The sequence below is a fragment of the Macrotis lagotis genome, chromosome 4, assembly GCF_037893015.1.
Source record: "Macrotis lagotis isolate mMagLag1 chromosome 4, bilby.v1.9.chrom.fasta, whole genome shotgun sequence".
Taxonomy (NCBI): Eukaryota; Metazoa; Chordata; class Mammalia; order Peramelemorphia; family Peramelidae; genus Macrotis; species Macrotis lagotis.
In genome coordinates, this window is record NC_133661.1 from 72,783,391 (window position 1) to 72,806,925 (window position 23,535).

The 23,535-nt window shown below is 39.8% G+C and overlaps 1 protein-coding gene and 1 pseudogene across 3 annotated transcripts in view; both read left to right on the forward strand.

The window, feature by feature from the left end:
• The window catches only part of LOC141521024 (WD repeat- and FYVE domain-containing protein 4-like), a 238,790-nt gene extending 221,202 nt beyond the window's left edge, over positions 1-17,588 (forward strand). For 2 of the 3 annotated variants that reach the window (XM_074233113.1, XM_074233114.1), the window contains exons 36-40: positions 115-294; positions 6,349-6,531; positions 8,876-8,957; positions 14,723-14,834; positions 16,156-17,587. In XM_074233113.1, coding sequence (XP_074089214.1) covers positions 115-294; positions 6,349-6,531; positions 8,876-8,957; positions 14,723-14,834; positions 16,156-16,222 — 624 coding nt within the window. In that variant the 3' untranslated portion in view covers positions 16,223-17,587. Of the gene's footprint in view, positions 1-114; positions 295-6,348; positions 6,532-8,875; positions 8,958-14,722; positions 14,835-16,155 lie in introns of all 3 variants that reach the window. The other variant, XM_074233115.1, reaches the window with a different exon arrangement.
• Positions 17,589-21,213: 3,625 nt separating this feature from the next.
• Positions 21,214-22,908, forward strand: LOC141519909 (RNA polymerase II-associated factor 1 homolog pseudogene; annotated as a pseudogene).
• The last annotated feature ends 627 nt before the right edge of the window (positions 22,909-23,535 follow it).

Genomic DNA, 23,535 nt, shown 5'->3' on the forward strand with positions numbered 1-23,535 from the left:
TTGAGTTGAGTATAATGAGAAGTGGGAAAAGTTCTCCCCTACCTGTAAGAACAACCATATTGAGGGTCATGGCAGATAGATCGTCTTGAGACTTCTTGGGTTTGTCTCCCTTAGGCTCTGTATGGACACACAAAGTCTGTCACCTGTTTGGCAGCTTCGATGACCTACAGCCTCCTTGTGAGTGGCTCCTGTGACCAAACTTGCATCTTATGGGACTTGGACCATCTGATGTTTGTGACCCAGCTCCCCATCCATCGGGCAAGCATCTCTGCTGTTGCCATCAGTGACTCCACGGTAAAGTCTTCATTGATCTTATTTCTTTTGACAGATCCATGAACATTTCATGATAACTTAATGGGTGCTCTTTCCAAAGAAAAACATTTTGAGACAGTGATGAATTGATTTTCTTTTCACAGGGATTGCTAATAGTATCCTTAATGATGATGGGCTACATTAAAAGCAGAGTTGTTGCTTGAGAGACTAAGTAGAAGCATGGAGGTCGTCAGATTATTTTTTTTTAAATTTGAGTCTTATTTGAGGGCATCATCATGTGGGAGGAGTGAGCCTCAGGGGCACCAAAAAGTAGAGACAGAGATAATTAGCATTTAGTAGTTTTTATATGACTTGAAGGTATGTGGTTTCTATGCAACTTGAGTTGTCCTGGTTGGGTTTGTTTCGCCCAACATCAATGGAAGGCAGAAACACCAGATGTGGCTGATTAGGTGGTTGGCCACTGTCAGCAAGGCGTGTGACCTGACTCAGCAAGCTCTGGGTTGTTTCACATACCAGAAAATTACCCACTTCTCCATTCTGCATTCTTATTCACAAAGAGGAGGATCTTTCTTGATCCCTTAAAATAAGAAACATCATTACAAGTTGGGCAAAGAAAGAGCTCTAAAGGCTTAAGAGATTCCCTAGCAAAACCAGATATCCAATTAGGTGAGGTAAGACTCCGTGGTGAGGTAAGACTTCTCCAGAGTTCTCCTGTTTGGCTTGGGGTCCTTACATACAAAACAATGATCTTTGGGGTGTCTCAGTATGCTCTTAATTCTAGTGCTTTCTCTCCATTAATTATTCCCTTATTTATCCTGTACATAGCATTTGTTGAATTTAATTGTTGAATCTTTTCACTTCTTTTTAATATACACAGGGCTTAGCAGATTGCCCAGCATAGAAAAGATACTTAATGTTTATTGATGATTGAGTATCTAAAAAATAGAAATAATAAACAAGTACAAGTTCAGTTCTGCTTGCTTTCTTGCCACAAGTTTGGTGGCATAACTTAAACTAAGAAACAAGTTTGGAAGAGAATACCTTAATGTAAGAAGATATTTGGTCCAGCTGCATGGAAATCTTTCTGAGCAGACTCTGCTCCTCCCCTCCCCGAGGCTTTTGGACAGCTTCCTGTACTGGCTCTCCTTTTTTTTCCAGTTTCCTCTCCTTGACTTCCATCTCCTCATTTCTTAAAACATTTTTCCTTTCTCCTTTTCCCATCTTCCTGGATTGGACTAATATACAACTTACTCCTCACCAGAGGTTTTGGATTCCTAACTTCTATTGTACCATGGACCTCTTTGGCTGTCAGGTGAAGCCAAGAGACTCCTTTCTAAGAATAACATTTTTAAATATATAAAATAAAATACATAGTATTATAAAGAAAACATTGCATTGAAATGGTTTTTAAAGTATGAAATAAAAGTTCATGACCCCCAGTTGGAATTCCTGTTCCAACCAATACTCTACTTTCTATTCACCATGACATGTGCTTCACATGAATTCAAATTCCATTCTGGGAAGCCAAATGACACTGAAAACCTAATAAGGATCTCTCAGTAAAGTTCATGGCAGTATTTTCTAAAGTCAGTTATTCTATTCCAGGCTGGCTTCATTCATCCAGCAAAAATTGGTTCAACAAACACTTGTTGAGGGTATTCTATACAATTAGGCAGGTGATCTTCATATCAGTGTTATTATAACATAGAAATCCCATATCACACACCCTGTTGAGGTCAAAGGCTTCCACCTGTGTAATATGCAACAGATATACTAACAAGATAAGCATAAAGACTATGGGCAAAATGGCAGCAGGAGCCAGCCCTAGGATCCAAGTAGGAACAATAACTTGGCACTCTCAGGCAGCATGAGGTAGGACCTGAGTGGTATATTTCCTCTTTGCCTAAGGAGAAATAGCACCAGACATTTGGATAAGGAGAAGGTAGCTAAATCCCCAGATTTGGGTTTGGGGAGGACTTGGCCCTTACTAGCTGGGTGGCTCTGGACAAGCCATTTAATGCTGTTTACCTCAGTTTCCTCATCTATAAAATGAGCTGGAGAAAAAAAAATGGCAAACTGCTCCAGTATCTTTGCCAAGAAAACCCCAATGGGGTCATAAAGAATCAGTCAGATACAACTGAAAAATTACTAAACAAAAGTCATCGAAGATAGTTCTCATCCCCTCCTTTCATTGGACCTGAAGCCAAGAAAATGTGAGTTCAAATCCCGAGCATCAAACACAAGTTACATAACTTTGGGCAAATCATTTACCCTTTATTTATCTTAGTTCCTCAATTGTAAAATTGGAACACATTGTCCTTCTTTCTAGAAGACCATGACATCAGGGAGATGATGCCATGACAAGCATATGAATTGGATTTGAGTGAGGACGTGCTGTGCTAAGTTACCAGTTTCACTTTTCCTCCAGAGCCATCTAAATATGAATATGAGGGCTGGAGATGGCCCTGGATGCAAGGCAAATGGGTTAAGTGACGTATCCAAGGTTGCAGAGCTAATAAATATCAAGTGTCTGAGGTTGGATTCAAACTCCATCCTCCTGACTCCAAGGCCAGTGCTTTATCCACTCTGCCACCTAGTTCCCCATATCCTCATATAATGTAATTAATTACAAAGCCCTACACCATTTCTTTGGCATCATCTGGACCTATTCCAGCTTATCAATATTCTTTTTAAAATGAAGCACCTGTAATTAAACATAGTATACCAGACTTCTCTGAGCCTCAGTTACCACAGTTGCAAAGTGGTCTCTATATTCTAAAGGGTTTGTTAATCTAAGATTCTAATCTAAGAATCTACTTATTGCAAATTGTAAGTTAGTCTTCTAGGCTTCTTGCCACGAATTTCTCTCAGACATATACTCAAATCTGCAAAATAAAGAGCTGCCTTATGACAGGTTTCTACTGTGCTTTAATAATGCTTGAATAAAATAACAACTGCAAATAAAACTAAGGTTGGTTTTATTCATTTCTTTTATTCATATTCAGAGATTCCTCTGAGGAATTTCTTTTATCAGGAGGGATCAATTAGGGTCTTGGCTACTGTGCCTGTTTTCAAAGGAAACAGGATAGCAGACTGTTTTCTGGAATTGGGAAGTGGAGGGGATATATAGATGATATAGATATAGATATAGATATAGATATATAGACATTTCTTGCAGTAATTCTATTCTCTAAATAGCAAAGTATTTCTGAAGTAAAGGTATTGAGCTGAATCCTTACCAGTGCCCACCAATCTTTTGCCTTTCTCTGATTTTTAAAGGCCAAAACAAAAGTCTAAAAGCTGTCCTCTACATTCCTGCTCCCTTTTTTGACCAGGTCTTAATAGGCAGGGTCATGGGCCCATATTAAAAAAACTACAAGGAAACCAGAAAATACTTGATTGATTGAGAAATTGAAGCAAGAGAAGAATCAAAAATTAGTTCAATGTTTCACTTCTGTCTTTATATTCTCAGAACCTAGCAACATGTTTGGTATATAGTAGGTGCTTAATAAATATCTGATGATTAATTGATCCACTATATTCAACTGTTATCTACCAGAAGTATTTTAGCCTGGGTAATTTGATCTGGATCTTTAAATCTCAATGACAGTACATTTTAATGAGGGAAGGGGAAAAGGAAAGATTGGTCTTGAGCATAAAGCATGAGGTCTTCATAGAGAATGACTCTCCCTGCCTAGTGCAGAAGGGCCCATACTTGCAAGAGGAAAGCCTCAGATGGGAGCCCCAGGTTATGAGGAAGTAGGCTCACCAGCAGTATATAGGAGTATCCTGAAAGAGAAATGAATGGAGGGGAATCTAGGTAGCAAAGTAAATAGAGCACCTATCATTGAGTCAGGAGGACCTGAGTTCAAATTTGACCTCAGACACTTGATACTTACTATGTAACCCTGGGCAAGTCACTTAACTCTATCGAGAGAGAGAGAGAGAGAGAGAGAGAGAGAGAGACAGAGAGAGAGAGAGAGAATGGATGGAGACTGAAGGTAGCTTTTGACCACATTTTAGTTCTATTTTAGGGCCCACCTATAGAATGGGCATACCTGACCAGTCACACTACCTTGAAATGGATCATTTATGTGGGCAAAAGAACACTTAATCTGTCTGCTCCTTGAGTCTTCAATCGACACTAGTTACTATGGCATAATTGACAGTGAAAGTCTTTCAGCATGTGGAAGAAGGCTGAGTCCAGACAGAATTTTTGTCTCTGATCATTGAAGGAGGCAGCATGAGATAGGACTGCAGGTAAGGAAGGCATGGGGATATCAATGCCTCCTCAGACCCATACCCTAAACCATCTTTTTTTCAACCCTGGTAACTGTTTTTTAAAGAAGGCTTTGCTGCTCTGGCAGAAAAACTCTCCCTCGTGATATGGAGAACTCTGATCCAAAAAACAGGAATGAGATGCTTTTTGCTTCTTTCTTAATTCAGACCAGATGTAAGCAGTTAATATAGTGAATGACAACAAAGTCCCATCCAAAGCATAGCAATGTGCTTTCTCCTCAACCACATTTGCCAGTTCCTAGAATGCATCTGACTGAAAAATTCTGATGTAAGTTCATAATGAAGAAAATTGAGCAAAGAGCTGAATCAAAAGTCAGACAAAAACCAACAATGGTAACACATTAAAAGTCAAAATGGGATGTAAATCTACCCTATGCCATCAGAAAGAAGGCATCCAGGCTGGTTTCCTGGTCTCGGCAAGGATGGTTGTTTTGCCCCTGTATCTATCTGTGTATATTTGGTTGTTAGTGCAACTAGAGAGTCAGATAAAATATGAACAGTGAACTTAAAGGTATTTTATGATCATTGAGGGAAGGGACAGTATAGATTCAGACCCTTTGGTTTCAGGGGCAAAGGGAATTCTGGTGTGGAAAATCCCTTTCCCAATATAGATTGGTAAATGCATTTACATCTTATCATCTTAAAAAGTTGTATGTGTAATAAAAAAATTTGCATATGACATTTAGATGTTAAATGACTTGTCTCCAGTCACTGATGTGACATTAACATGTCAGAGGCAGGGCATGAATCTAGATCTACAAAATAAAGGTCAGGACTCCATTCCCTATGACATTGTGCTTCTCGGGGTCCTAAAATCATAGATTTAATGTCGAAAAGGACTTGAGAAATCATGTCATACAATCCTTACCTGAGTTAAAACACCACCTCAGATACTTGCTATGTGGGTAAATCACTTAATATAACTCAGCCTCAGTTTCCTTATACATAGAATAGGGATAAAAATAGAACCTTTTGTGTGGATTAAATGAAATTTATATTATATATATATATATATATATTTATACATATCTGTGTATTTGTGCATTAAAGCACTGTATAAATGATTTTGTTATTGTTACTTATTATTCCAGCTCTAAATCCTCTAAATCCTTTGATCCTAAATATATGAAGAATTCTGTGGAAGAGAAGTTAAACTTACTAAGTTTTGAGTTCAAATTAAGACCACTTAGTTGGAGTTAGACAGGTAGATTTAACTGTATATAAGGAAATATTCCTCAGTGGTTTTGTTGTTCAATTATTCACTCATGTTTAACTCTTCCTGACCCTATGGATGTCCATGGTTTTTCTTGGCAAAGATAATGTAGTACTTTACCATTTCCTCTGCCAACATGTTCCAATTTTACAAATGAGGAACTAAGATAAATAAAGGGTAAGTGACTTGCCTAAAGTGATGTAACTAGTGTCTGATGCTGGGGATTTGAACTTACATCTTCTTGGCTTCAGGTCTTCTTGGCTTCAGGTCCAATGAGCTACACATTGTGCCACCTACCTATCTTCCTCATTAATTAGAACTGCCCAAAAACTGAATGGACTGATTTGCCTAGAGTGGGTTCCAGAGTTTGGGTAGAACACTGATAGGAATATATTGAAGAGAGTTTATACTTCATATGGAGGCTAAACTACATAACCTCTGGGGTTTCTTCTAACTCTTAAATTGTTCTTAACTGTGATGCATGCATCTGGCAGAACCCTCTAGGAAATTTCTAAAGGAGACATCACTACTTTGAACAATTGGTTTTTGTTTTTCTATTGCAGGGAGATATTGTCTCTTGTGCTGGAACCCACTTGTATCTATGGAACATTAATGGTCAGGCTCTGGCAAGTATCAATACAGCCTGTGGGTCACAAGGAGATATCCAATGCTGCTATTTAACAGAAGGAATGGACTGGGAGTCTAGTAACATCATCATCACTGGTAGCTGGGATGGCATTGTCCGAGTAAGTGCGCCATAGAAAGGATCTGTCATCCTGATGACAAACATTTTTATCTCTGGCCTGTTGACGTCATTGCTTACATCAAACTTGCGTGGTATATTTAAAGTCCCTGTTCCCCCAAATACTAGTCTCCCAAGAAGAATAAAGTGCAAGATTTTGACATATATTGAAGCAGAAATATGATGAATTTTACAATGAATCAGAACTTCCCTGAATAAGACTAATGAGCAGGGGATGCTATACTGAGTAAGGAGGCACATGGATACTGAAAAATAATGCCAGCATCATTGGACTATATCAGTGCCTTTACCCAGATAGTCCCCAATGCTAGAATGCCTTTACCTCTTCACTGTTGCCTTCTTTGATCCCTGGCTTCCTTCAAGACACAAATCAGGTGCTGCTTTTTCTGTGTTCCTGTGTCCCAGAAATGTTTTCTCATCTTCTTGAAATCACTTTGAAATTAGCTGCCATAGAGTTCTTGACTTGAAAACAGGAAGACCTGATATCTGTACTCTGATATTTCCTGTGTCACTCTAGACAAGTCACTTAACTACCAACTACCATGGTAGTTTTTTCATTTATAAAATGGAAATAATAGCTCTACCTCCCCTAGAGTTATTGGAAGAATAAAATGAAATAATATTTATAAAATATTTTGCAAAATTTCAAGCATTATATGTGAGGTATTATTATTATTAACTGTTATTTTACTTTGAATATATATTGTTTTTACTTATTTTTATACAATTTGTATCCTCCCAGGAGAATGTGAGCTTCTTGAGGACAGTGGTTGCTTTATTTTTGCATTCTCATTTATTATTTCTTAATAAATATTTGCCAAATTGAATTAAATTGACACAAGTGAAACCAGCTGAGACCAAAATTTCATTAAGCATCATGCTAGCTGGGGAAGACTGATGTTAATTCTCTAGTACTTAAGACTCATGTCTTGGAGAGATTACAGAGGCTAGTGCACACACACACACACACATACACACATACACACACAAGCATACATTCATTCAAGGGGCTAATGAGTGTTTGGATAATGATGAATCATGGGAGAGTTGTTTCATACTGCACCAAAAAATATCCCTGTGATGTCTTTTTGTAGCTTCTTGATTTGATGATTCAGTGAAATCCAGTAGGCCAGGGAGAGATTTAATGACAAAGGTCTTTATCTAATGCAAATTAAGAGCACTTTCTAGTGCCCAGCACCTTCTCTCTGTATCCCCCAAAAGATAATGAATATCAAGGAAGAAAATCCTATCAGATTAGTGATCTCACTGAGATTTTGCCAAATGTTATCCATGGAACTAAGCCACATTCTAAAGTTAAAATGATGAACACTGTGATTTTAACCAAACTCAAGTCTTTGATCCTTTAGACCTTTCATTGCACCTCAACATTTTTTCACTTGAAAATTTATGCCTTGGACCATATGTCACTTTCCTCTTCATGGACTCAGTTTCTCCCACAGATAAAATGCAGAGAATAGATTTTTATTAAATCATATCAAATATTCTTTTCCCTCGACGATTAATGTAAGCATAAAATAAAAAAAGAATAGTGTAAGCACCAAGAAGTACCAATCAGTGCTTCCTGGGAAATTTATCAGACTTTCAAATAAAAATAAACTATTTTAGTTTTCACAACTGCCCCATCTAGCTCTGTGGGCAATGCTGGAGCCCTAAGAGTAGAAGATTTTCAATCAGAAGGCCTGGATTTGAATCTATCTGTTACTAATCTCCTTGGTGACCTTGGATGAAATACTTTCCTCTCTGCATTCCAATTTCCACTCCTGTAAAATGAGGGGATTGGACTAGATTAGCTCAAATCCTTTCCCCCTATGTCTTTAGTGACAGAATAGCACAAGACTTCTCCTTGATTTACAGAAAAATTTTGTTGTCTAGTCATATTTTCAGTCATGGACAAATTTAGGGTTTTGTTGTCCAGTCATTTTTTTCAGTCATGGACAAATTTGGGGTTTTTGTTTTGTTTTTGTTTTCTTTGGTAAGGATATTGGAGTGGTTTGCTCTTTCCTTCTCACTTTATAGATGAGGAAACTGAGATAAACAGGGTTAAATGACTTGCCCAGGGACACACAAGCAAGGATGTGAGGCCAAAGTTGCACTCATGTCTTTCTGATTCCAAGTCTACTCCTCTATTTACTGTAGCACTCTCATTGAACTGTCTGTGCAAATACCACCCCCCACCCACCCACAGAACTGTGGGCTCCAGACAAGAGACGGCCAGGTCAGGCTTCCCTCATTATCTCTTTCAACTGCATACTAGGTCCCTTAACACACTTTACTGTCTCATCATGCCTTCTCTTTCTTCTGTACAGATATGGAAGACTGAAAATGTGAGGACATCTGGTCCTGGGGCAGGGCCCGAGTCACACACAATGGAATCTCCAGATCACAAAGGTATTTGAAATACTAGGGCCAAAGAGCATATTCTCACATTTCCTGCTCAAATGAAAGGTCAGGCTGCCTGCCTTTGGGATGATTCAGCTCTAAGAAATGTGCCAAATGAGAATTTGGCCACCAGGTAAAGCAGCTGTTGGGGCCAGGCCCCTTCCGCTCTGGGCCAAGCAGTCACCATGCAGATCTCAGCCTTCTTCCTTAGCCTTCCTTAGGAGGGTGAAACAGGGTAGAACAGACAAGGGGCCTTTAGTATCACCATAAATTCTTAGAAGTGAAGAGAAATATTTCTTCAGAGGAACTGCTTCAGGCACATGACTATCAGAGTTTTAAAAAAATGTATTTTATTAGCAAGAGATTAACTCAAGCTGGTAGAATAACTCACTGTAGGTCCCCTGATCCCAACAGAGCACAGGATCCAGAGTATGGGACTTGCCAGTTTGGCTCATCTGTTCATGGGCAGGAGGAAGGGCACCACTGAATCTGGCTTGGTATCCAGAGTCTGCCTGGGTATATTCTATCTCCCAGTAACTCAAACTCACCTACACAAAGTTCTGTTTCCAAAACAAGGCAATCCCCTAGGGCTAAAGCTGTTCTTCGGTCCAGGATGCACGCACTCTTGGGGCCAGGGGCTCTGGCCTCTCTCAGGAGAGGGGTTGCATCCAGCTGGCTGCTGTCCTATGCAGCTGGCCTGCGTGCATTCATCAGGGAACCAGGCTTCAAAATTTCTAGTTCCCTTAAAGGGCCATCTCTTTCTACACAGAAGAATCATTTCAAATCCTTTCTATGGAGAGAACATATTTCAAAGCCTTATCCAAGCCCAGCCTGGCACAATTTTCCAGCTGTTAAACCCCACCATTCCCTCTAGGAAAGCCACCTGTGGCTTGCTAAGATGGAATACTGTGAGTGAGGCAATGAGCTCAAAGCAACCCCCACCTTGGGCCCAGTGGCTTTTTTGCTCATTAGCTCAGATCCATAAAATCAATTGTTTTGATGCCAGCAACGAAAGACAATGTCTTCCCATCATATAGAACATACCCGAAGAAAGAACCATGCATTTATCCCATCAAGAAGGAAAGGGATGTTCTAAGTAGATAAAATTCCCAGATAACTGAATTGCATTTATGCTCAGACTTTTAAAAGTTTTATGCAGTTGCCACAAATCCTTTTTTAAGCTGTGCTACATATACTCCTTCTTTATTATAGAAAGCATAATAATTTTTCTCGATTACTTGGAGTCATTGTGAATATCACTTACAGCTTTGGAGGGACAAGAAGGTTTGGTCCTAACCTTGGATCTCTTTAGTGATGAGGAAATCCTTCCTACCAACAAATCTTAGCAACTACACTGCAATTTATCATCTCAAGAGTTTAGCCATTTTTGTGGGTCCTAGACCCTTGGCAGTCAGGGTGGTGAAGCCTCTGGATCCCCACTCAGAAATTAAATACATAGGATTACAAAGGAAACCAATTGTATTGAACTACAGTTATCAGCATATAGATCTAGATTTGCATATAGGTAGAGATATAGGATGTAGGTGGTAAGTGCAAATATAGATGTAGACAGAAGAGAGATAGTTAGATGTATATGTTTTAAGTTACAAACTCGAGGTTAACAGCCCCTGATTAAAATGTTGCTTTGGGCACTAAAAAAATAGGTATGTTTCTCAAAGTCACATTGTGAGTCTGTATTAGAGAAAACACTTGAACCCAGGTCTTCTGTTCTCCAAAGCATCTTGTTTCTTAATCTCAATTCTCAATGTTGAATTGTTTTATAATATAAGGATGCTTTCAAATGCTACCATGGCCTTTAAGGCTATTTGACCCTGTCCTTATGTACTGTTTAGTGGCCCTGTTTCTATCTTGGTTTGAGATCATTCCATGAGAACAATTGCAGTGAAAGTGATGCTCTGCATTGGTCAAGGCAGCTCCTTACTAGGAATTCCCTTAACTTAAATTACTGTGATTAATTAAATCAGAGGTCCAATTGTCTTTCATTTTATGTTTATATGATTTTTTATCTTCCTCCCTTTTCCAATCCTTCCTCTACAAACCTGCCAAAATAGCCTTTCTGATATACAAGTCTGACTCACTCAAAAACCATCACAGCTTCCTATTGTTTTAAAAAAAAGATAAAATGGTATTCTACTTAGCCAGGCATTTAAGATCCCTTCACAATCTTCTCCATTTCTTTTATAGACTTATTTCATCCAACCACATTTCAGGACCCTCAAGACCAGAAGTGTGTCCAACCTTTTAGCTCTTCTGGGCATCTTCTAGAAAAAAGAAAGCAACTAATCATTTGATTGGCTTGTCTTAATGACAAGGGCAACCCACAAAAAGTGGAAGGTGCAATCAGGGAACTGCTGTTCTATACATGATTCTCAAATTGGTCACAAGAGAATAAAGGAGGGGAATGTGACAGAAAATGGGATAAAGGAAAAGAAAGTCAAACACTGATGTTTCCTAGGTTTCCTTCAATTTACCTAAAGAGTCTGCAAGTTTAGTAAGAGTCAACCATGTGATGGCAATTGGAAAAAAAAATTAATGCCATCTTTTATTTTTATGCAAGCTCTAGCTATGTTAAAAGAGGGACACTATCTAGGACAAGGGAGATGGTAGCACTGCTATAATTTGCCCTTGTCAAAACATATCTATAATAATATATTCACTGCCACATTTTGAAAATGAAATCAGCCAAAGCTCATGCTACATATGAAATCAGCCAAAGGAGCTGGGGTTGCTTAGCCTGAAGTATAGGACATGATGATGCCTTCAAATTTGTGAATCACTGTCACATGGTGGGGAGGGGTGTTATGGAAATAGGTTATTTTTGGACTAGAAACCAGAACATGAGATTCTGAGACAAATTTGAAAATTAGCAAATTTAGCCTTGAATTAAGAAGTTCCCTAACACTTAACCCAAAAAGTGGAATAACCTGCCTCAGGGAGCAAGGGACTCTGCTTTGTCAGAGGTCTTCAAGCAAAGCCCAGAGGACCACTTATTGGGGGTGTTTTTACAAAGGATTCTTATTCAAGTGTGGGTTAGATCTCTTCCATTTCTGAGGTTCTGCCTATCACTGATCAAGCAAAATAGTACTTCCTTAATATTCTGTATTCTTCCAATTTTGTGAGTCCATGTATCCTATCCCCATGCCAAGAACCCCCAGTATATAAGTTAGAGATATCATCAATCTATGCCATCATTATTTATCTATATCTATTCTTTGCCATGGGATATAGAATTCTGAAGAAATTAATTTTTGTTTAGCAGTTCATTGCATATCCTGAGCCCTACTGCTTTTGAGATTTAATATATATATATATATATATATATTATTTTTATTTTTTTCTGCTTCACCTAAGTTCATAAATTCATAGAATTAAAAGATGGCAGGGGACTTCAGGATTATCTAGTCTAACTATTTTATTTTTATAGATGAGGAAACCCAGAGGTTAAGTGATTTAACCAATTAATGTCTTTAAGGGGAAAAAAACACTTTATTTTCTTCAAATATCTCCCACCTGACCCCAAAGTTGGTGAGAGAGAAAACTAATAAAATTTATTTATTTTTATTATGGACAAATAAATAATGGGGTATAAAGTGTAAAGCAGTGCAGCAGTGTAAGTGGCATCTTCTCAGGGTTGGAGGTTGGGCCATGTAAATTAAAATGGGCTATTTCTCTGAATGCCCTTTCTAGTTTTCATCAGTTTCCTCAAATGTGAAATGGGGACAATAAGCCTTTATGTATTATCTCATCAAGTTGTTGTGAAGATAAAATTATATCTATATGAGAATATAAAAGGGGGCATGTGAGACATGAAATAATTAGTTAATTATTCAACCAATTGATGAAAAAAATAGCATTATCTTCTCAGGCTTTCATGGGTTACTATAGCCTGACCACTTTAGGCTGCCATAAAGAATGGTCAAAAGCTGATTTTACACCAACAAGGGGTCTTGGGGACATACCTTTCCTCTCTGGTTGTAGACTATAAGGTCACAGATGCTCAGAGGTCACTCCTTTTAAAGTGATCAATGATTAGAAGGATTATGATATAATGAAAGGAGGTTACACACAGGCTAATAAAATTCAGTCTAGTCAACAGTTTAGGAATAATAAAACCAAGAGCAGAATGACCCACCTAATCCAACCAGTCAGGGAGGTTTATTTCTTCCCATCCCCCACAATGTATTGTGCACATTACAACAATAATGATTCTGATGATGAAATAATACTAGTTTCTAGCATTTATATAGCAAAGTTTTACTTCCAAATATAGCAAAGATTTATTTCCATATATAGCAAAAATTTATTTACATAAATCATGTTATTTGATCATTTGATGCTTATATTAATTCAATATGAAAATATATTTAAAAAATTGAACATGTGGGGTAGATAGGAGATGCAGTGGATAGAGTATCAGCCTTGGAGTCAGGAGGACTTGAGTTCAAATCTGCCCTCAAACACTTAATAATTACCTAGCTGTGTGACCTTGGACAAGCACTTAACCCCATTGCCTTGAAAAAAAAATTATAGATGAAGCCATTCCAAATATGTGCCTTCTTTTGGTGCTTTTTTACATATATGGACTAGCTGTATATTCTGTAGTTATGCTACAAGTACTCAAAATGCCATCCTTGAATCATGCATATTATATCCAGGTTAAAAAAAATAAGAATTCAATTGCCACATAATATCTCATTCATGTATAACTCAAGGCAAGGATCAATGATACTGAACACGTTTTTAGCTTCCTCCCCCTCCTTTCCCTTTATAGTAGCCTTATATTCACAGTAGATTATCAATAAGATGGAAGATGGAACTGGACCTGTGATTTCATTAGAATGGGGAATTCCCTGGTGAGGAAATTCAGCACCTTCTCTTGGATTGATTGTCAAAGAGACTTGCCCAGTACTAAGATATTAACTATCCAGGTCATAGACTTCTATGTATCAGGTGCAGGAATAGGACCAGGTCTGACTGACTTTGAAGACAGATGTAATTTAGATCTTCTCACAAATATACAGCTCTCAGCAATCCCTTTATTTGTCATTCATTTAAATGCATTTCCTAAGACTGGATTCCCATTCACAGACTTTCTTGTACAACTGCAGGTTAGTACACATGCGATCACATTCCCAACAGTACAACCATGATCTAATCAGAGCAAGGACTAAAATGACCAAGATGGCTTCTGTGTGATTTTATTCAGCCGAACATACCCACATCTCACTTTTCACGTTTAAGAAAATAAAATTAATCCCCAAATGTGGTCATTAAAAAGATTGAAGTAACAATTATTGAGTTACATTTTTAAAAAATGTTTTCTGCATTTAATTATTGGTTTGGTTATGAGAGGATTTAGATAAGTTGATAATGCTGGCTTTATGTAATTTATTTTTACTAGGCAATTATGGGCTGCATTATATCCTGGCAGCAAGGTATTGTGGGGCATCTTATTAAGCATAGTGCCAGTAAACACTGATGAACAATTTTGCTGAACTAGGCATGCAATTTAGAAAGCAATAATACACAAATCCAATTTAGGACACAATTGATACAGCAGCACGTCAGCACATGTAACTATCATAGCCCACAAATTAAATTGGGATAGCCCTTTTTGCAACAGCACAGGCCAAGATTAAATATACTTTCCCCCCCTCAATTTAACATCTTGCTGACCACAAACATAAATACGGATGTGTGTGCATGGGGATACAGAGTTGTTTCTAAATTTGTGTTTTTCAACCACCCAACAGGTAAAAAGTGGGAAAAGAATCTGGCTTTGTGTCGAGAGTTGGACATCAACATCGCTTTGACAGGGAAATCGAGTAAAAATAATCCAGCCATCACAGCATTGGCCATATCCAGGTAACTTGGGGCTCATTCCTTGTACCTCCAGCAGAGGGACTCTATGCTAGCTCTGGGATGACAAGTAACTTGTACCTTCTCATGATTGCCTATGACATCCGTATAAACCCTACAAGTCCATAAACCTGTACGAACCTTACAAAGCCCACACCTGCTCCCAAAAGGATAATAGGTTTAAAGGTAGAAGTCTCAGGGGTCATCTAGTTCATCCTCTCGCTTTTACAGCTGAAAATGACTTGGCTAAAATCACAAGGATAGCAAGAATCAGAAGCGGGGAGGCTTTAAAACCAGGTCCTCTGAGTAGTCTTTTCATTGGCCCCACTTTCTGTGGGCTTGGTTGTTTCATATTTGTTCCTAACTATGGTTGGGATTGTTGATTTCAAGGGGGCTAGTTTAGTGTGTATTTTTTATTCATATGCATATATATTATTTTTACATATTAATGAATGTTTTGTTGATGCTTTTTTAAATTGTTGTCAATTCCCAATGACTAAATGCACATATACAAATATATGCATTTTATAAAAAAGATGTCAAACAAACACAATATACTAATAATAATCCTGTGGGACAGTGTATGTATCATTCTACACCTATAGACCACCTCTCTGCCAAGGGTAAGGAACTATATTTCATTTTCAGTTCTTTAAAGTCAGTATTTTTTTCATTGATCAGAATTCAGTCATTTACTTCAGAGGGTGGGATGAGGGACAAAGTTACCCCATTCTTTTTTTTTGAGGAGGCCTTTTATTTATCTTGCTACTGAGTGGGTCAGACCATTTTGGAATGAACATTTTTTATTTTTTTGATAATTCTTCCTATGGATTTAGGGAAAAGAAAGAAAGAGTAAAGGGGAAAATTAGAGAAAGAGGAAAGAAAAAGAGGAGGGGATATTATTCTGTGAATCTATGGCTCCAACTCTCAATATTCCTCCACTTAGCTCTACTCCAAAGAAAATCTATGACTGGAAATAATATTTATGAAGCAGTCAAGGGATGGAAATCACTCTTCTATGTGAACCAGCTCTCTCTGCCACTGCTCCCTAACATTGAATGATACATGAATCTGATTTTGACTATTTCTACCACTGAAATTTTTAGATACTCCAATAAGAGGCAAGAGACTACCCTTGGCTTAAATTATCCTTTATTATATACCTAGGTATTGTGGAATCAATGAGAATCATTGGTTTCTAGAACCTACCGATTTGTGTTAAGATCTGGTATTTGATTTTGTTCTTTTTATGTGCTCATAACCAGTCAAGAAAGATCTCAGAAACCTACCTATCTATAACTTTATAATCTTTTCTTTTCTCCCCAAGAAATCAGTCTAAACTCCTTGTTGGTGATGAGCGAGGAAGAATATACTGCTGGTCCAGAGATGGGTAGAAAAAAATTGTGAACTTGTGGAACTATTGGATGAAAATATTAAAAATGACGCAGTCCAAGATTATAAACTTGTATTATTTCAAGAGACTAAAACGAAATCAGTAGAAACCCAAGCTATATATTATATATGAGTTCCATGAGTAAAGTGATATTAGCTCTCTTCAATACTTGAAGAAAACTACATCATGAATATGAAGATGATATGAAATCTGTCTTTCCCAATGTAATACCAAACTATTTATAATGTTCTTATTCTAATAATGCATATCCTTTATGGAGGTGAAATGGAAGGTGAGTGTTTAAATGTGCAAATCATGTTTATATGTTATAGAATGAAAACTATGGTTTACTGGAAGTTAAACAATACATCAATATTGCACAAAAGTTATATTACCTCTGAAAAAGGGTTTTTCATAGTGAATAAAATTATGTTGCTTTCTAAAAACTAATGGGAAAATACTGAATTGCTTTTTATTATTTTTATTTTATTTTTTTATTATTATTTATTTTATTTCTCCCCAACTGTAGCATTTGTATTACGGTGATCTCAGTCGATTTTCATTATTCCACAATTTCCAATCCAAGTGGATTTGTTTTAAGTTAAAAGGGTCAAGAAATTCCTGAGAAACAACTTTGTCCTTCTTTTGGTCATCTTTGCCAACATTGTCTCCTCTATTCCCTATCCCTCTACCTCTATTCCCAGGCTTTTCTTCTGGAACAAAAACCTGGAACAAATTCAGCTTTGCCTATAAATTACATGAATGAAACAAGAAATGAATGAAAAGGCATTTATTAAGTGCTTACTATTTGCAAAGCACTGTAGGGTATATGACAGTCGAACAATCCCTATTCTCAAGGTGCTCACATTTTTAATGGGAGAAACACACACACATAGGAGGTTTCAATTGCTAAAGCAGATGGAAGGATCCATGGTATGTAGGGTACTGTGGTAAAACATTCATTCTAATACTGAACTATTTGACAACTCTAAGAACTTGATGACAAGAACTTTCTGTTGCAGGTTATCAACAAATGCAACTATAACATCTGCTGAGTTGTCAGGTATGACAAACACTGCAAACACTAGACTGGAAGCATGACTCTTCTTCAAAGGGTCGAGGTCCTTGGTTGTCTCTATTAAGGTCTTGGGAGAAATAGTAGTCAAGATGATGGTAGTGGTGGTCCCACTTGAGGGCACATGCTGTCTGTCTCCTTTCTTTCCCTCAGGATGCCTTACTGCTTTGTTTAAGTTGGTTTGCCTACCCTATAAAAGGCACCTGATTGGCAACAGATGAAGCAAGTTGGCCCCTTCTCCACAATGATTTTTTCAATTAATAATGGTTTCAGGGTTCAGAATGGAAGCAAGTATGGTGGCCTAAAGACACTGCTATTCTCAAGGCTCTTCTAGAGCCACCATCTATGGAGAGATGGTGGTCAAGGTGCTGATCTTAATGATTTGACTTGCCTGATACATGTTGCCTCCTATTCCTCTCCCAGGGTGTTTCAACTACCTTGGCTCATAATCTATATTGGATAGAATCTGATTTACAGGTTTCATTACTGCTTATTTAGTGATGATATGCATTGTGTGCAGGGTATAAGCAATCAAGCTGGATAGCTGTGCCCATTCTCTCTCTCTCTCTCTCTCTCTCTCTCTCTCTCTCTCTCTCGCTCTCTCTGTCTTCATCTGTTCTCTGTCTCATATAGCATTTCATTAGAGAGGAAGGCAAAGGATAGAGAAGTGAAGAAAAAAATGAAGATTGGAGGAGACACAAGGAAAGATGAGAAAGAGATGGCATTTGAGAGGAATCTTGGAGAAAGCCAGAGATTCTTAGTCTGAAGTTGAGAGGACAAGTACTCCAGACATAGGAAACAGCTGGTGAGACAGTGTTATGTATAAGGAACAGGACACAGGTCAATGTGACTGTATTGATGAGTATGTAGAAGGGACTAGATCCTAAGGCAAATGGAAAGGAAGTTTTGAAAAGCTTTAAATGCCAAACAAAGAACTCTATATCTGATCCTAGAGATAATAGGGAACCACTAAAACTTACTGAATAGGAGGGTGACATGAGTTGTTCTATGCTTTATAAAATGACATTGGTCACTGTATCATGGATAGATTAGAGAAAAGAAGAGAGCTGAGTCAGGGAGAACAAGGCTTTTGAAATAGCAAGAGGTGATGACAACCAGAACTAGCTGGTGGCTGTATGAATGAAAAAGGAGAGACCAATGTGAGGAAGGATGAAGAGATAGAAATTACAAAACTTGGTGGCTAGTTGGATATATGGGATGAGCAAAGGGAAGAGGATGACACGGAGGTTGTAAGACCAGATGACTGGCAAAGTTAAGAGAAGAGACAAGGTTTACAGGAAGAAGATAATGAGTCAGTTGGATTTGACAATAAGAAAGAATTAAGGTTTTCAAAATATTTTACATGTGTTATTTAATCTTCACAACAAACCTGGGAAGTAGATGCTGTTATTATCTCCATTTTATAGATGAGGAAACTGAGGCTGAGAGAGGTTAAAGGACTTGCTCAGGGTCATACAACTAGCACATATCTGAGGCAAGATTCCAATTCAGGTCTTCTTGGGTGCAAGTCTAATACTCTATGCACTGCACCATCTAGCTACCTGACTTAGGTCAAGTGCAAATGTTTTTAGAAGAAAGAGAATAGTGCTCAGGACAGAGCCTGGATGAGAAATGAAGAAATGCAAACCTTAGTACTTCCAAGTAGTAGTCAGGCAGAAAAACCATGAAAGAACAGAAGAAGACCATGGTTGTCATATTTGTAGATCAAACAGCAATGTAACACTGGAAAACTGCAAAAGAGAGGCAAATCAGCTTAAAAATTTCCCTTGGACCAAGAGATTGGTGATCAGTCAAGAGCTAAATGAAAAGGCACATTTATCAGCTTGCCCCAGAAGTTTGCAGGACTACAAAAAGCTGAGATTTTCCATTAAAATGCTTACCCTTTCATATCAAAAGGAATGGAAATGACCAGAAAAATGAACAGAAAAAAGACTTTGCTGTCCTTCTAGAGGCAGTCACTATGCCTGTGTAGAACATAAAATATTCTTCTTACTTGAGAAAATAGTAAAAGGGACTTGAAAAGTATCTCTTTACTTTTCAAGTTATCAGAATAATAATCATAATCATGATAATGATGGTAATATTTATACAGTGCTTACTACAGGTCAGGCATATTGCTAAGAAAGGGAGAAAAATGCCTGTGCCATTGGAGAAAATAACCCAGATGGGCAGAGCCGAATCAGAACCAAAGTCCTTGCATCAAGAGAAGAATGCATTATGGGAAGAGGAGGGAATAGGGGAAGTGTCAAGACCTCCTCACCTCTTTTCTAAATTATTTCAATAGCCTTGATCTCCCTAAATGCAAATCTCTTCCTCACTCCAATCAATCTTTGCCACAGAGGTCAAAATGATTTTTCCAAATTTTAGATAGAACACATGAGATCATCCCCAATTCACCATAGAATCCATGGAAGATACCAAAGGAAATTCTAGAAAATGACAAGGCCAGAGAAGAAGTTCCTTCGGATGTTCCTTTTTATGGAGTAGTGAATTTAGGACTATTTATCAGTGAGTCAATCAAGCTTACGGTCTAGCTGGGGAGGCAGTGTTTGCATAAATGATAATATATAAAATATATAATATAATATAATATAATATAATATAATATAATATAATATAATATAATATAATATAATATAATATGATATAATATGATATGATATATGATATAATATGATATAATATGATATAATATAATGTAATATATAATACAATGTAATATAATACAATGTAATATAATACAATGTAATGTAATGTCATATAATATAATACATAATGTCATATAATATATAATGTCATATAATATAATATAATATAATATAATATATAATATAATATAATATAATATAATATAATATAATATATAATATAATATAATATATAATATAATATAATATAATATAATATAATATAATATAATATAATATAATGTAATATAATATAATATATTATGATATGATATGATATGATATAATGTAATATAATATGATATAATGTAATGTAATATATAATACAATGTAATATAATACAATGTAATACAATGTAATGTCATATAGTATAATATATAATGCCATATAATATATAATATAATATAATATAATATATAATATAATATAATTAATGTAATGTAATATAATATAATATATTATGATATGATATGATATAATATAATGTAATATAATATGATATAATGTAATGTAATATATAATACAATGTAATGTAATGTCATATAATATAATATATAATGTCATATAATATAATGTCATATAATATATAATATAATATAATATAATTAATATAATATAATTAATATAATATAATTAATATATATCTATAGCATATAAAAGAGCTACAAGGTGATTCCAGGATGAGACAGGCTTGTGGGAGGGCGCCGGGAGAGGGCTCAGCTAGGTGCGCGGGTGCTGATGGGCGTGCGCGGGGCGGGGCGGGGCGGCAGGTGCGCGCGCAGCCGCCGCCGCCTCCTTCTCGTCTATTCCCTTGGGTGCGTTTCACATTGTCAGTTTCTGGGGGAAACTGACGAGCCCTTTCCGTTTGACAGCCCTGGGTGGGTGGGGGGGGCACATCCGGGTGCTTTTTCTCTGAATGCGCGCTCTTTGAGGTCAGAGGCTGCTTTAGCTCCAGCTCCTGGTACAGGACGAGATGCTTCATCGGTTTGTGCCTTATTGAACCCAGTGTGGCTCGCCCCGCAAACTGGAGTGCAGCGCTTGCTAGGCAGGGGCTCAGCAAGGGAAAGGGCACGGGAGTTCTTGCGGGGGGGGCGGGGGGGATGTGGTGTAGAGGAGAGGCCCGGGGGAGCCGGACTCTACAGGAGACTCACTTCTGGGACTATCCATTAAGGAGCACGAAGTGGGGGGAGGGGAATGGTAAAAGTAAAAACGGGCGGCGGCGGCGCCTGAGGAGGGGAAGACTTCAGGCCGCTCCCAACCGCCCCTTCCTTTTCGATCATCGCAATGCCCGCGCGTCCGACCAATCACGAGCCGGCTTTTCGCAGAAGACCCGCCTCCTCCCCGCCTGGGCGAATCCGTCGCTCGGAGTTTGAAAACAAAACAACCCAACCCGAACTACACTCCCCAGAAGGCATTTCGCCGCGGCCCGCAGAGGCGGAGGGCCCGGCCCGCTCTCCCGCCATGGCGCCCACCATCCAGACCCAGGCCCGGCGGGAAGACGAGCACGAGCCCGGCTCGCACAGGGCCCTGCCCGAGCGGTCCGGCGTGGTGTGCCGCGTCAAGTACTGCAACAGCCTGCCGGACATCCCCTTCGACCCCAAGTTCATCACCTACCCCCTTCCACCGGAGCAGGTTCGTCCAGTACAAGGCCACGTCCCTGGAGAAGCAGCACAAGCACGACCTGCTGGCCGAGCCGGACCTGGGCGTCGCCATCGACCTCGTCCACCCGGACGCCTCCCGGCCGGACCCCCGGGCCCCGCTGCACCCGGCCGACGAGCGGCTCCTGGAGGAGGAGGCCCCGGCGCCCAGCGGCACGACGCGGTCCCGGCAGCACGCCAAGGTGGTGCCCTGGATGCGCAAGACGGAGTACATCTCCACCGAGTTCAACCGCTACGGCGTGTCCAACGAGAAGCCCGAGGTGAGGATCGGCGCGTCGGTGAAGCAGCAGCTGGCGGCGGAGGAGGCGTACAAGGGCCGCCAGAGCCAGATCGCCGCCATCGAGAAGACCTTCGGCGACGTGCGCCGGGCGCCGGCGCAGCACTACAGCAAGCCGCGCGTCACGCCGCTCGAGCTCATGCCCGTCTTCCCCGACTTCAGCATGTGGATCAACCCCTGCGCCCAGGTGATCTTCGACTCGGACCCGGCGCCCAAGGGCGCGGGCGGCGCCGCCGCCCTGGAGATGATGTCGCAGGCCATGATCCGCGGCATGATGGACGCGGAGGGCAACCAGTTCGTGGCCTACTTCCTGCCGCTGGACGAGACCCTGCGCCGGCGGCGCCGGGGGGCCCCGGCGCCCGCCCCCGAGGAGGCCTACGGCTACCGCATCGCGCGCGAGTACGACTGGAACGTGAAGAACAAGGCCAGCAAGGGCTACGAGGAAAACTACTTCTTCATCTTCCGGGAGGGCGACGGCGTGTACTACAACGAGCTGGAGACGCGCGTGCGGCTGAGCAAGCGCAGGGCCAGGGCCGGCGCGCAGGCCGGCCCCGGCGCCCTGCTGCTGGTGAAGCACCGCGCCATGAACCCCACGGAGCTGGAGGCGCAGGAGGCGCGCAGGGCGCAGCTGGAGAACCCCGAGCCGGAGGAGGAGGAGGAGGAGCCGCGGGGGGCGAGGGGCCGGGAGGAGGAGCCGCCGCGGGGGGCGAGGGGCGAGGGGGAGCCGCCGCGCGGGGCGAGGGGCCGGCCCCGCCAAGACAGCCGCGAGGACGAAGCCCGGGCCGCCCGGGATAAGGAAGAGATCTTCGGCAGCGACGCCGACTCGGAGGAGGAGGAGGACGAAGAAGAAGATGATGATGGAGGAGGAAGCCCTGCCACAGACGAAGAGGAGAGCAGCTCCAGCCCCTCCTTCCTCAGCGCCAGTGAGCCGCTCGGCCCAAGAGGACGACTCGGGCGGCAGTGACTGAGGCCCCCCACACCGGCCAAGAAGGATCAAAGGAAAAATAGCTATTTTTTTTCTTAAGCTTTTGTTGTCAATAAAGGCAATATGTTTACAAGTTTAAAAAAAAATGAAAACGAGAGAGTCCCATGCCCTCTAAAAGCTATCGGGGCCACTTAACCCCATTGCCTGCCACCCCCCCCAAAAAAAAAAAGAACAAAAAAAAAGGTAAATGGAAAGAAAAAAATGTTCATTAAAAAGCTATCGGAGGAGATATACACGCACATCCTATCAGCATCACAGATACCAGTGAATTAACATGTCAAGGAGAAATTGGTCAAAGGTTACAGACCGTACAAGGATGCCAAGGAGGAAAGGGGCAAAAACCTATATGAAAAAGAAATATAAGATAGCAGAAAGGTGGAAACTAGCATCTGGAAAGATTAGTCATGGGTATGAAAAAAAGAAAAAAGCGGCATAAGGCAAGAAGGATGTTGAGGATAGAGCAATCCAAATGTAGACAACAAGAAGGAGAATAACAAGAGACAAGACTGGACAGATGTATTAGAGAAATTATGGAAGGCCTTGAATACTAGGATTAGGGATTCTACTCTATTTCATAGGCTAGTGGGACACCACTGGAAGATTCAGAGTAC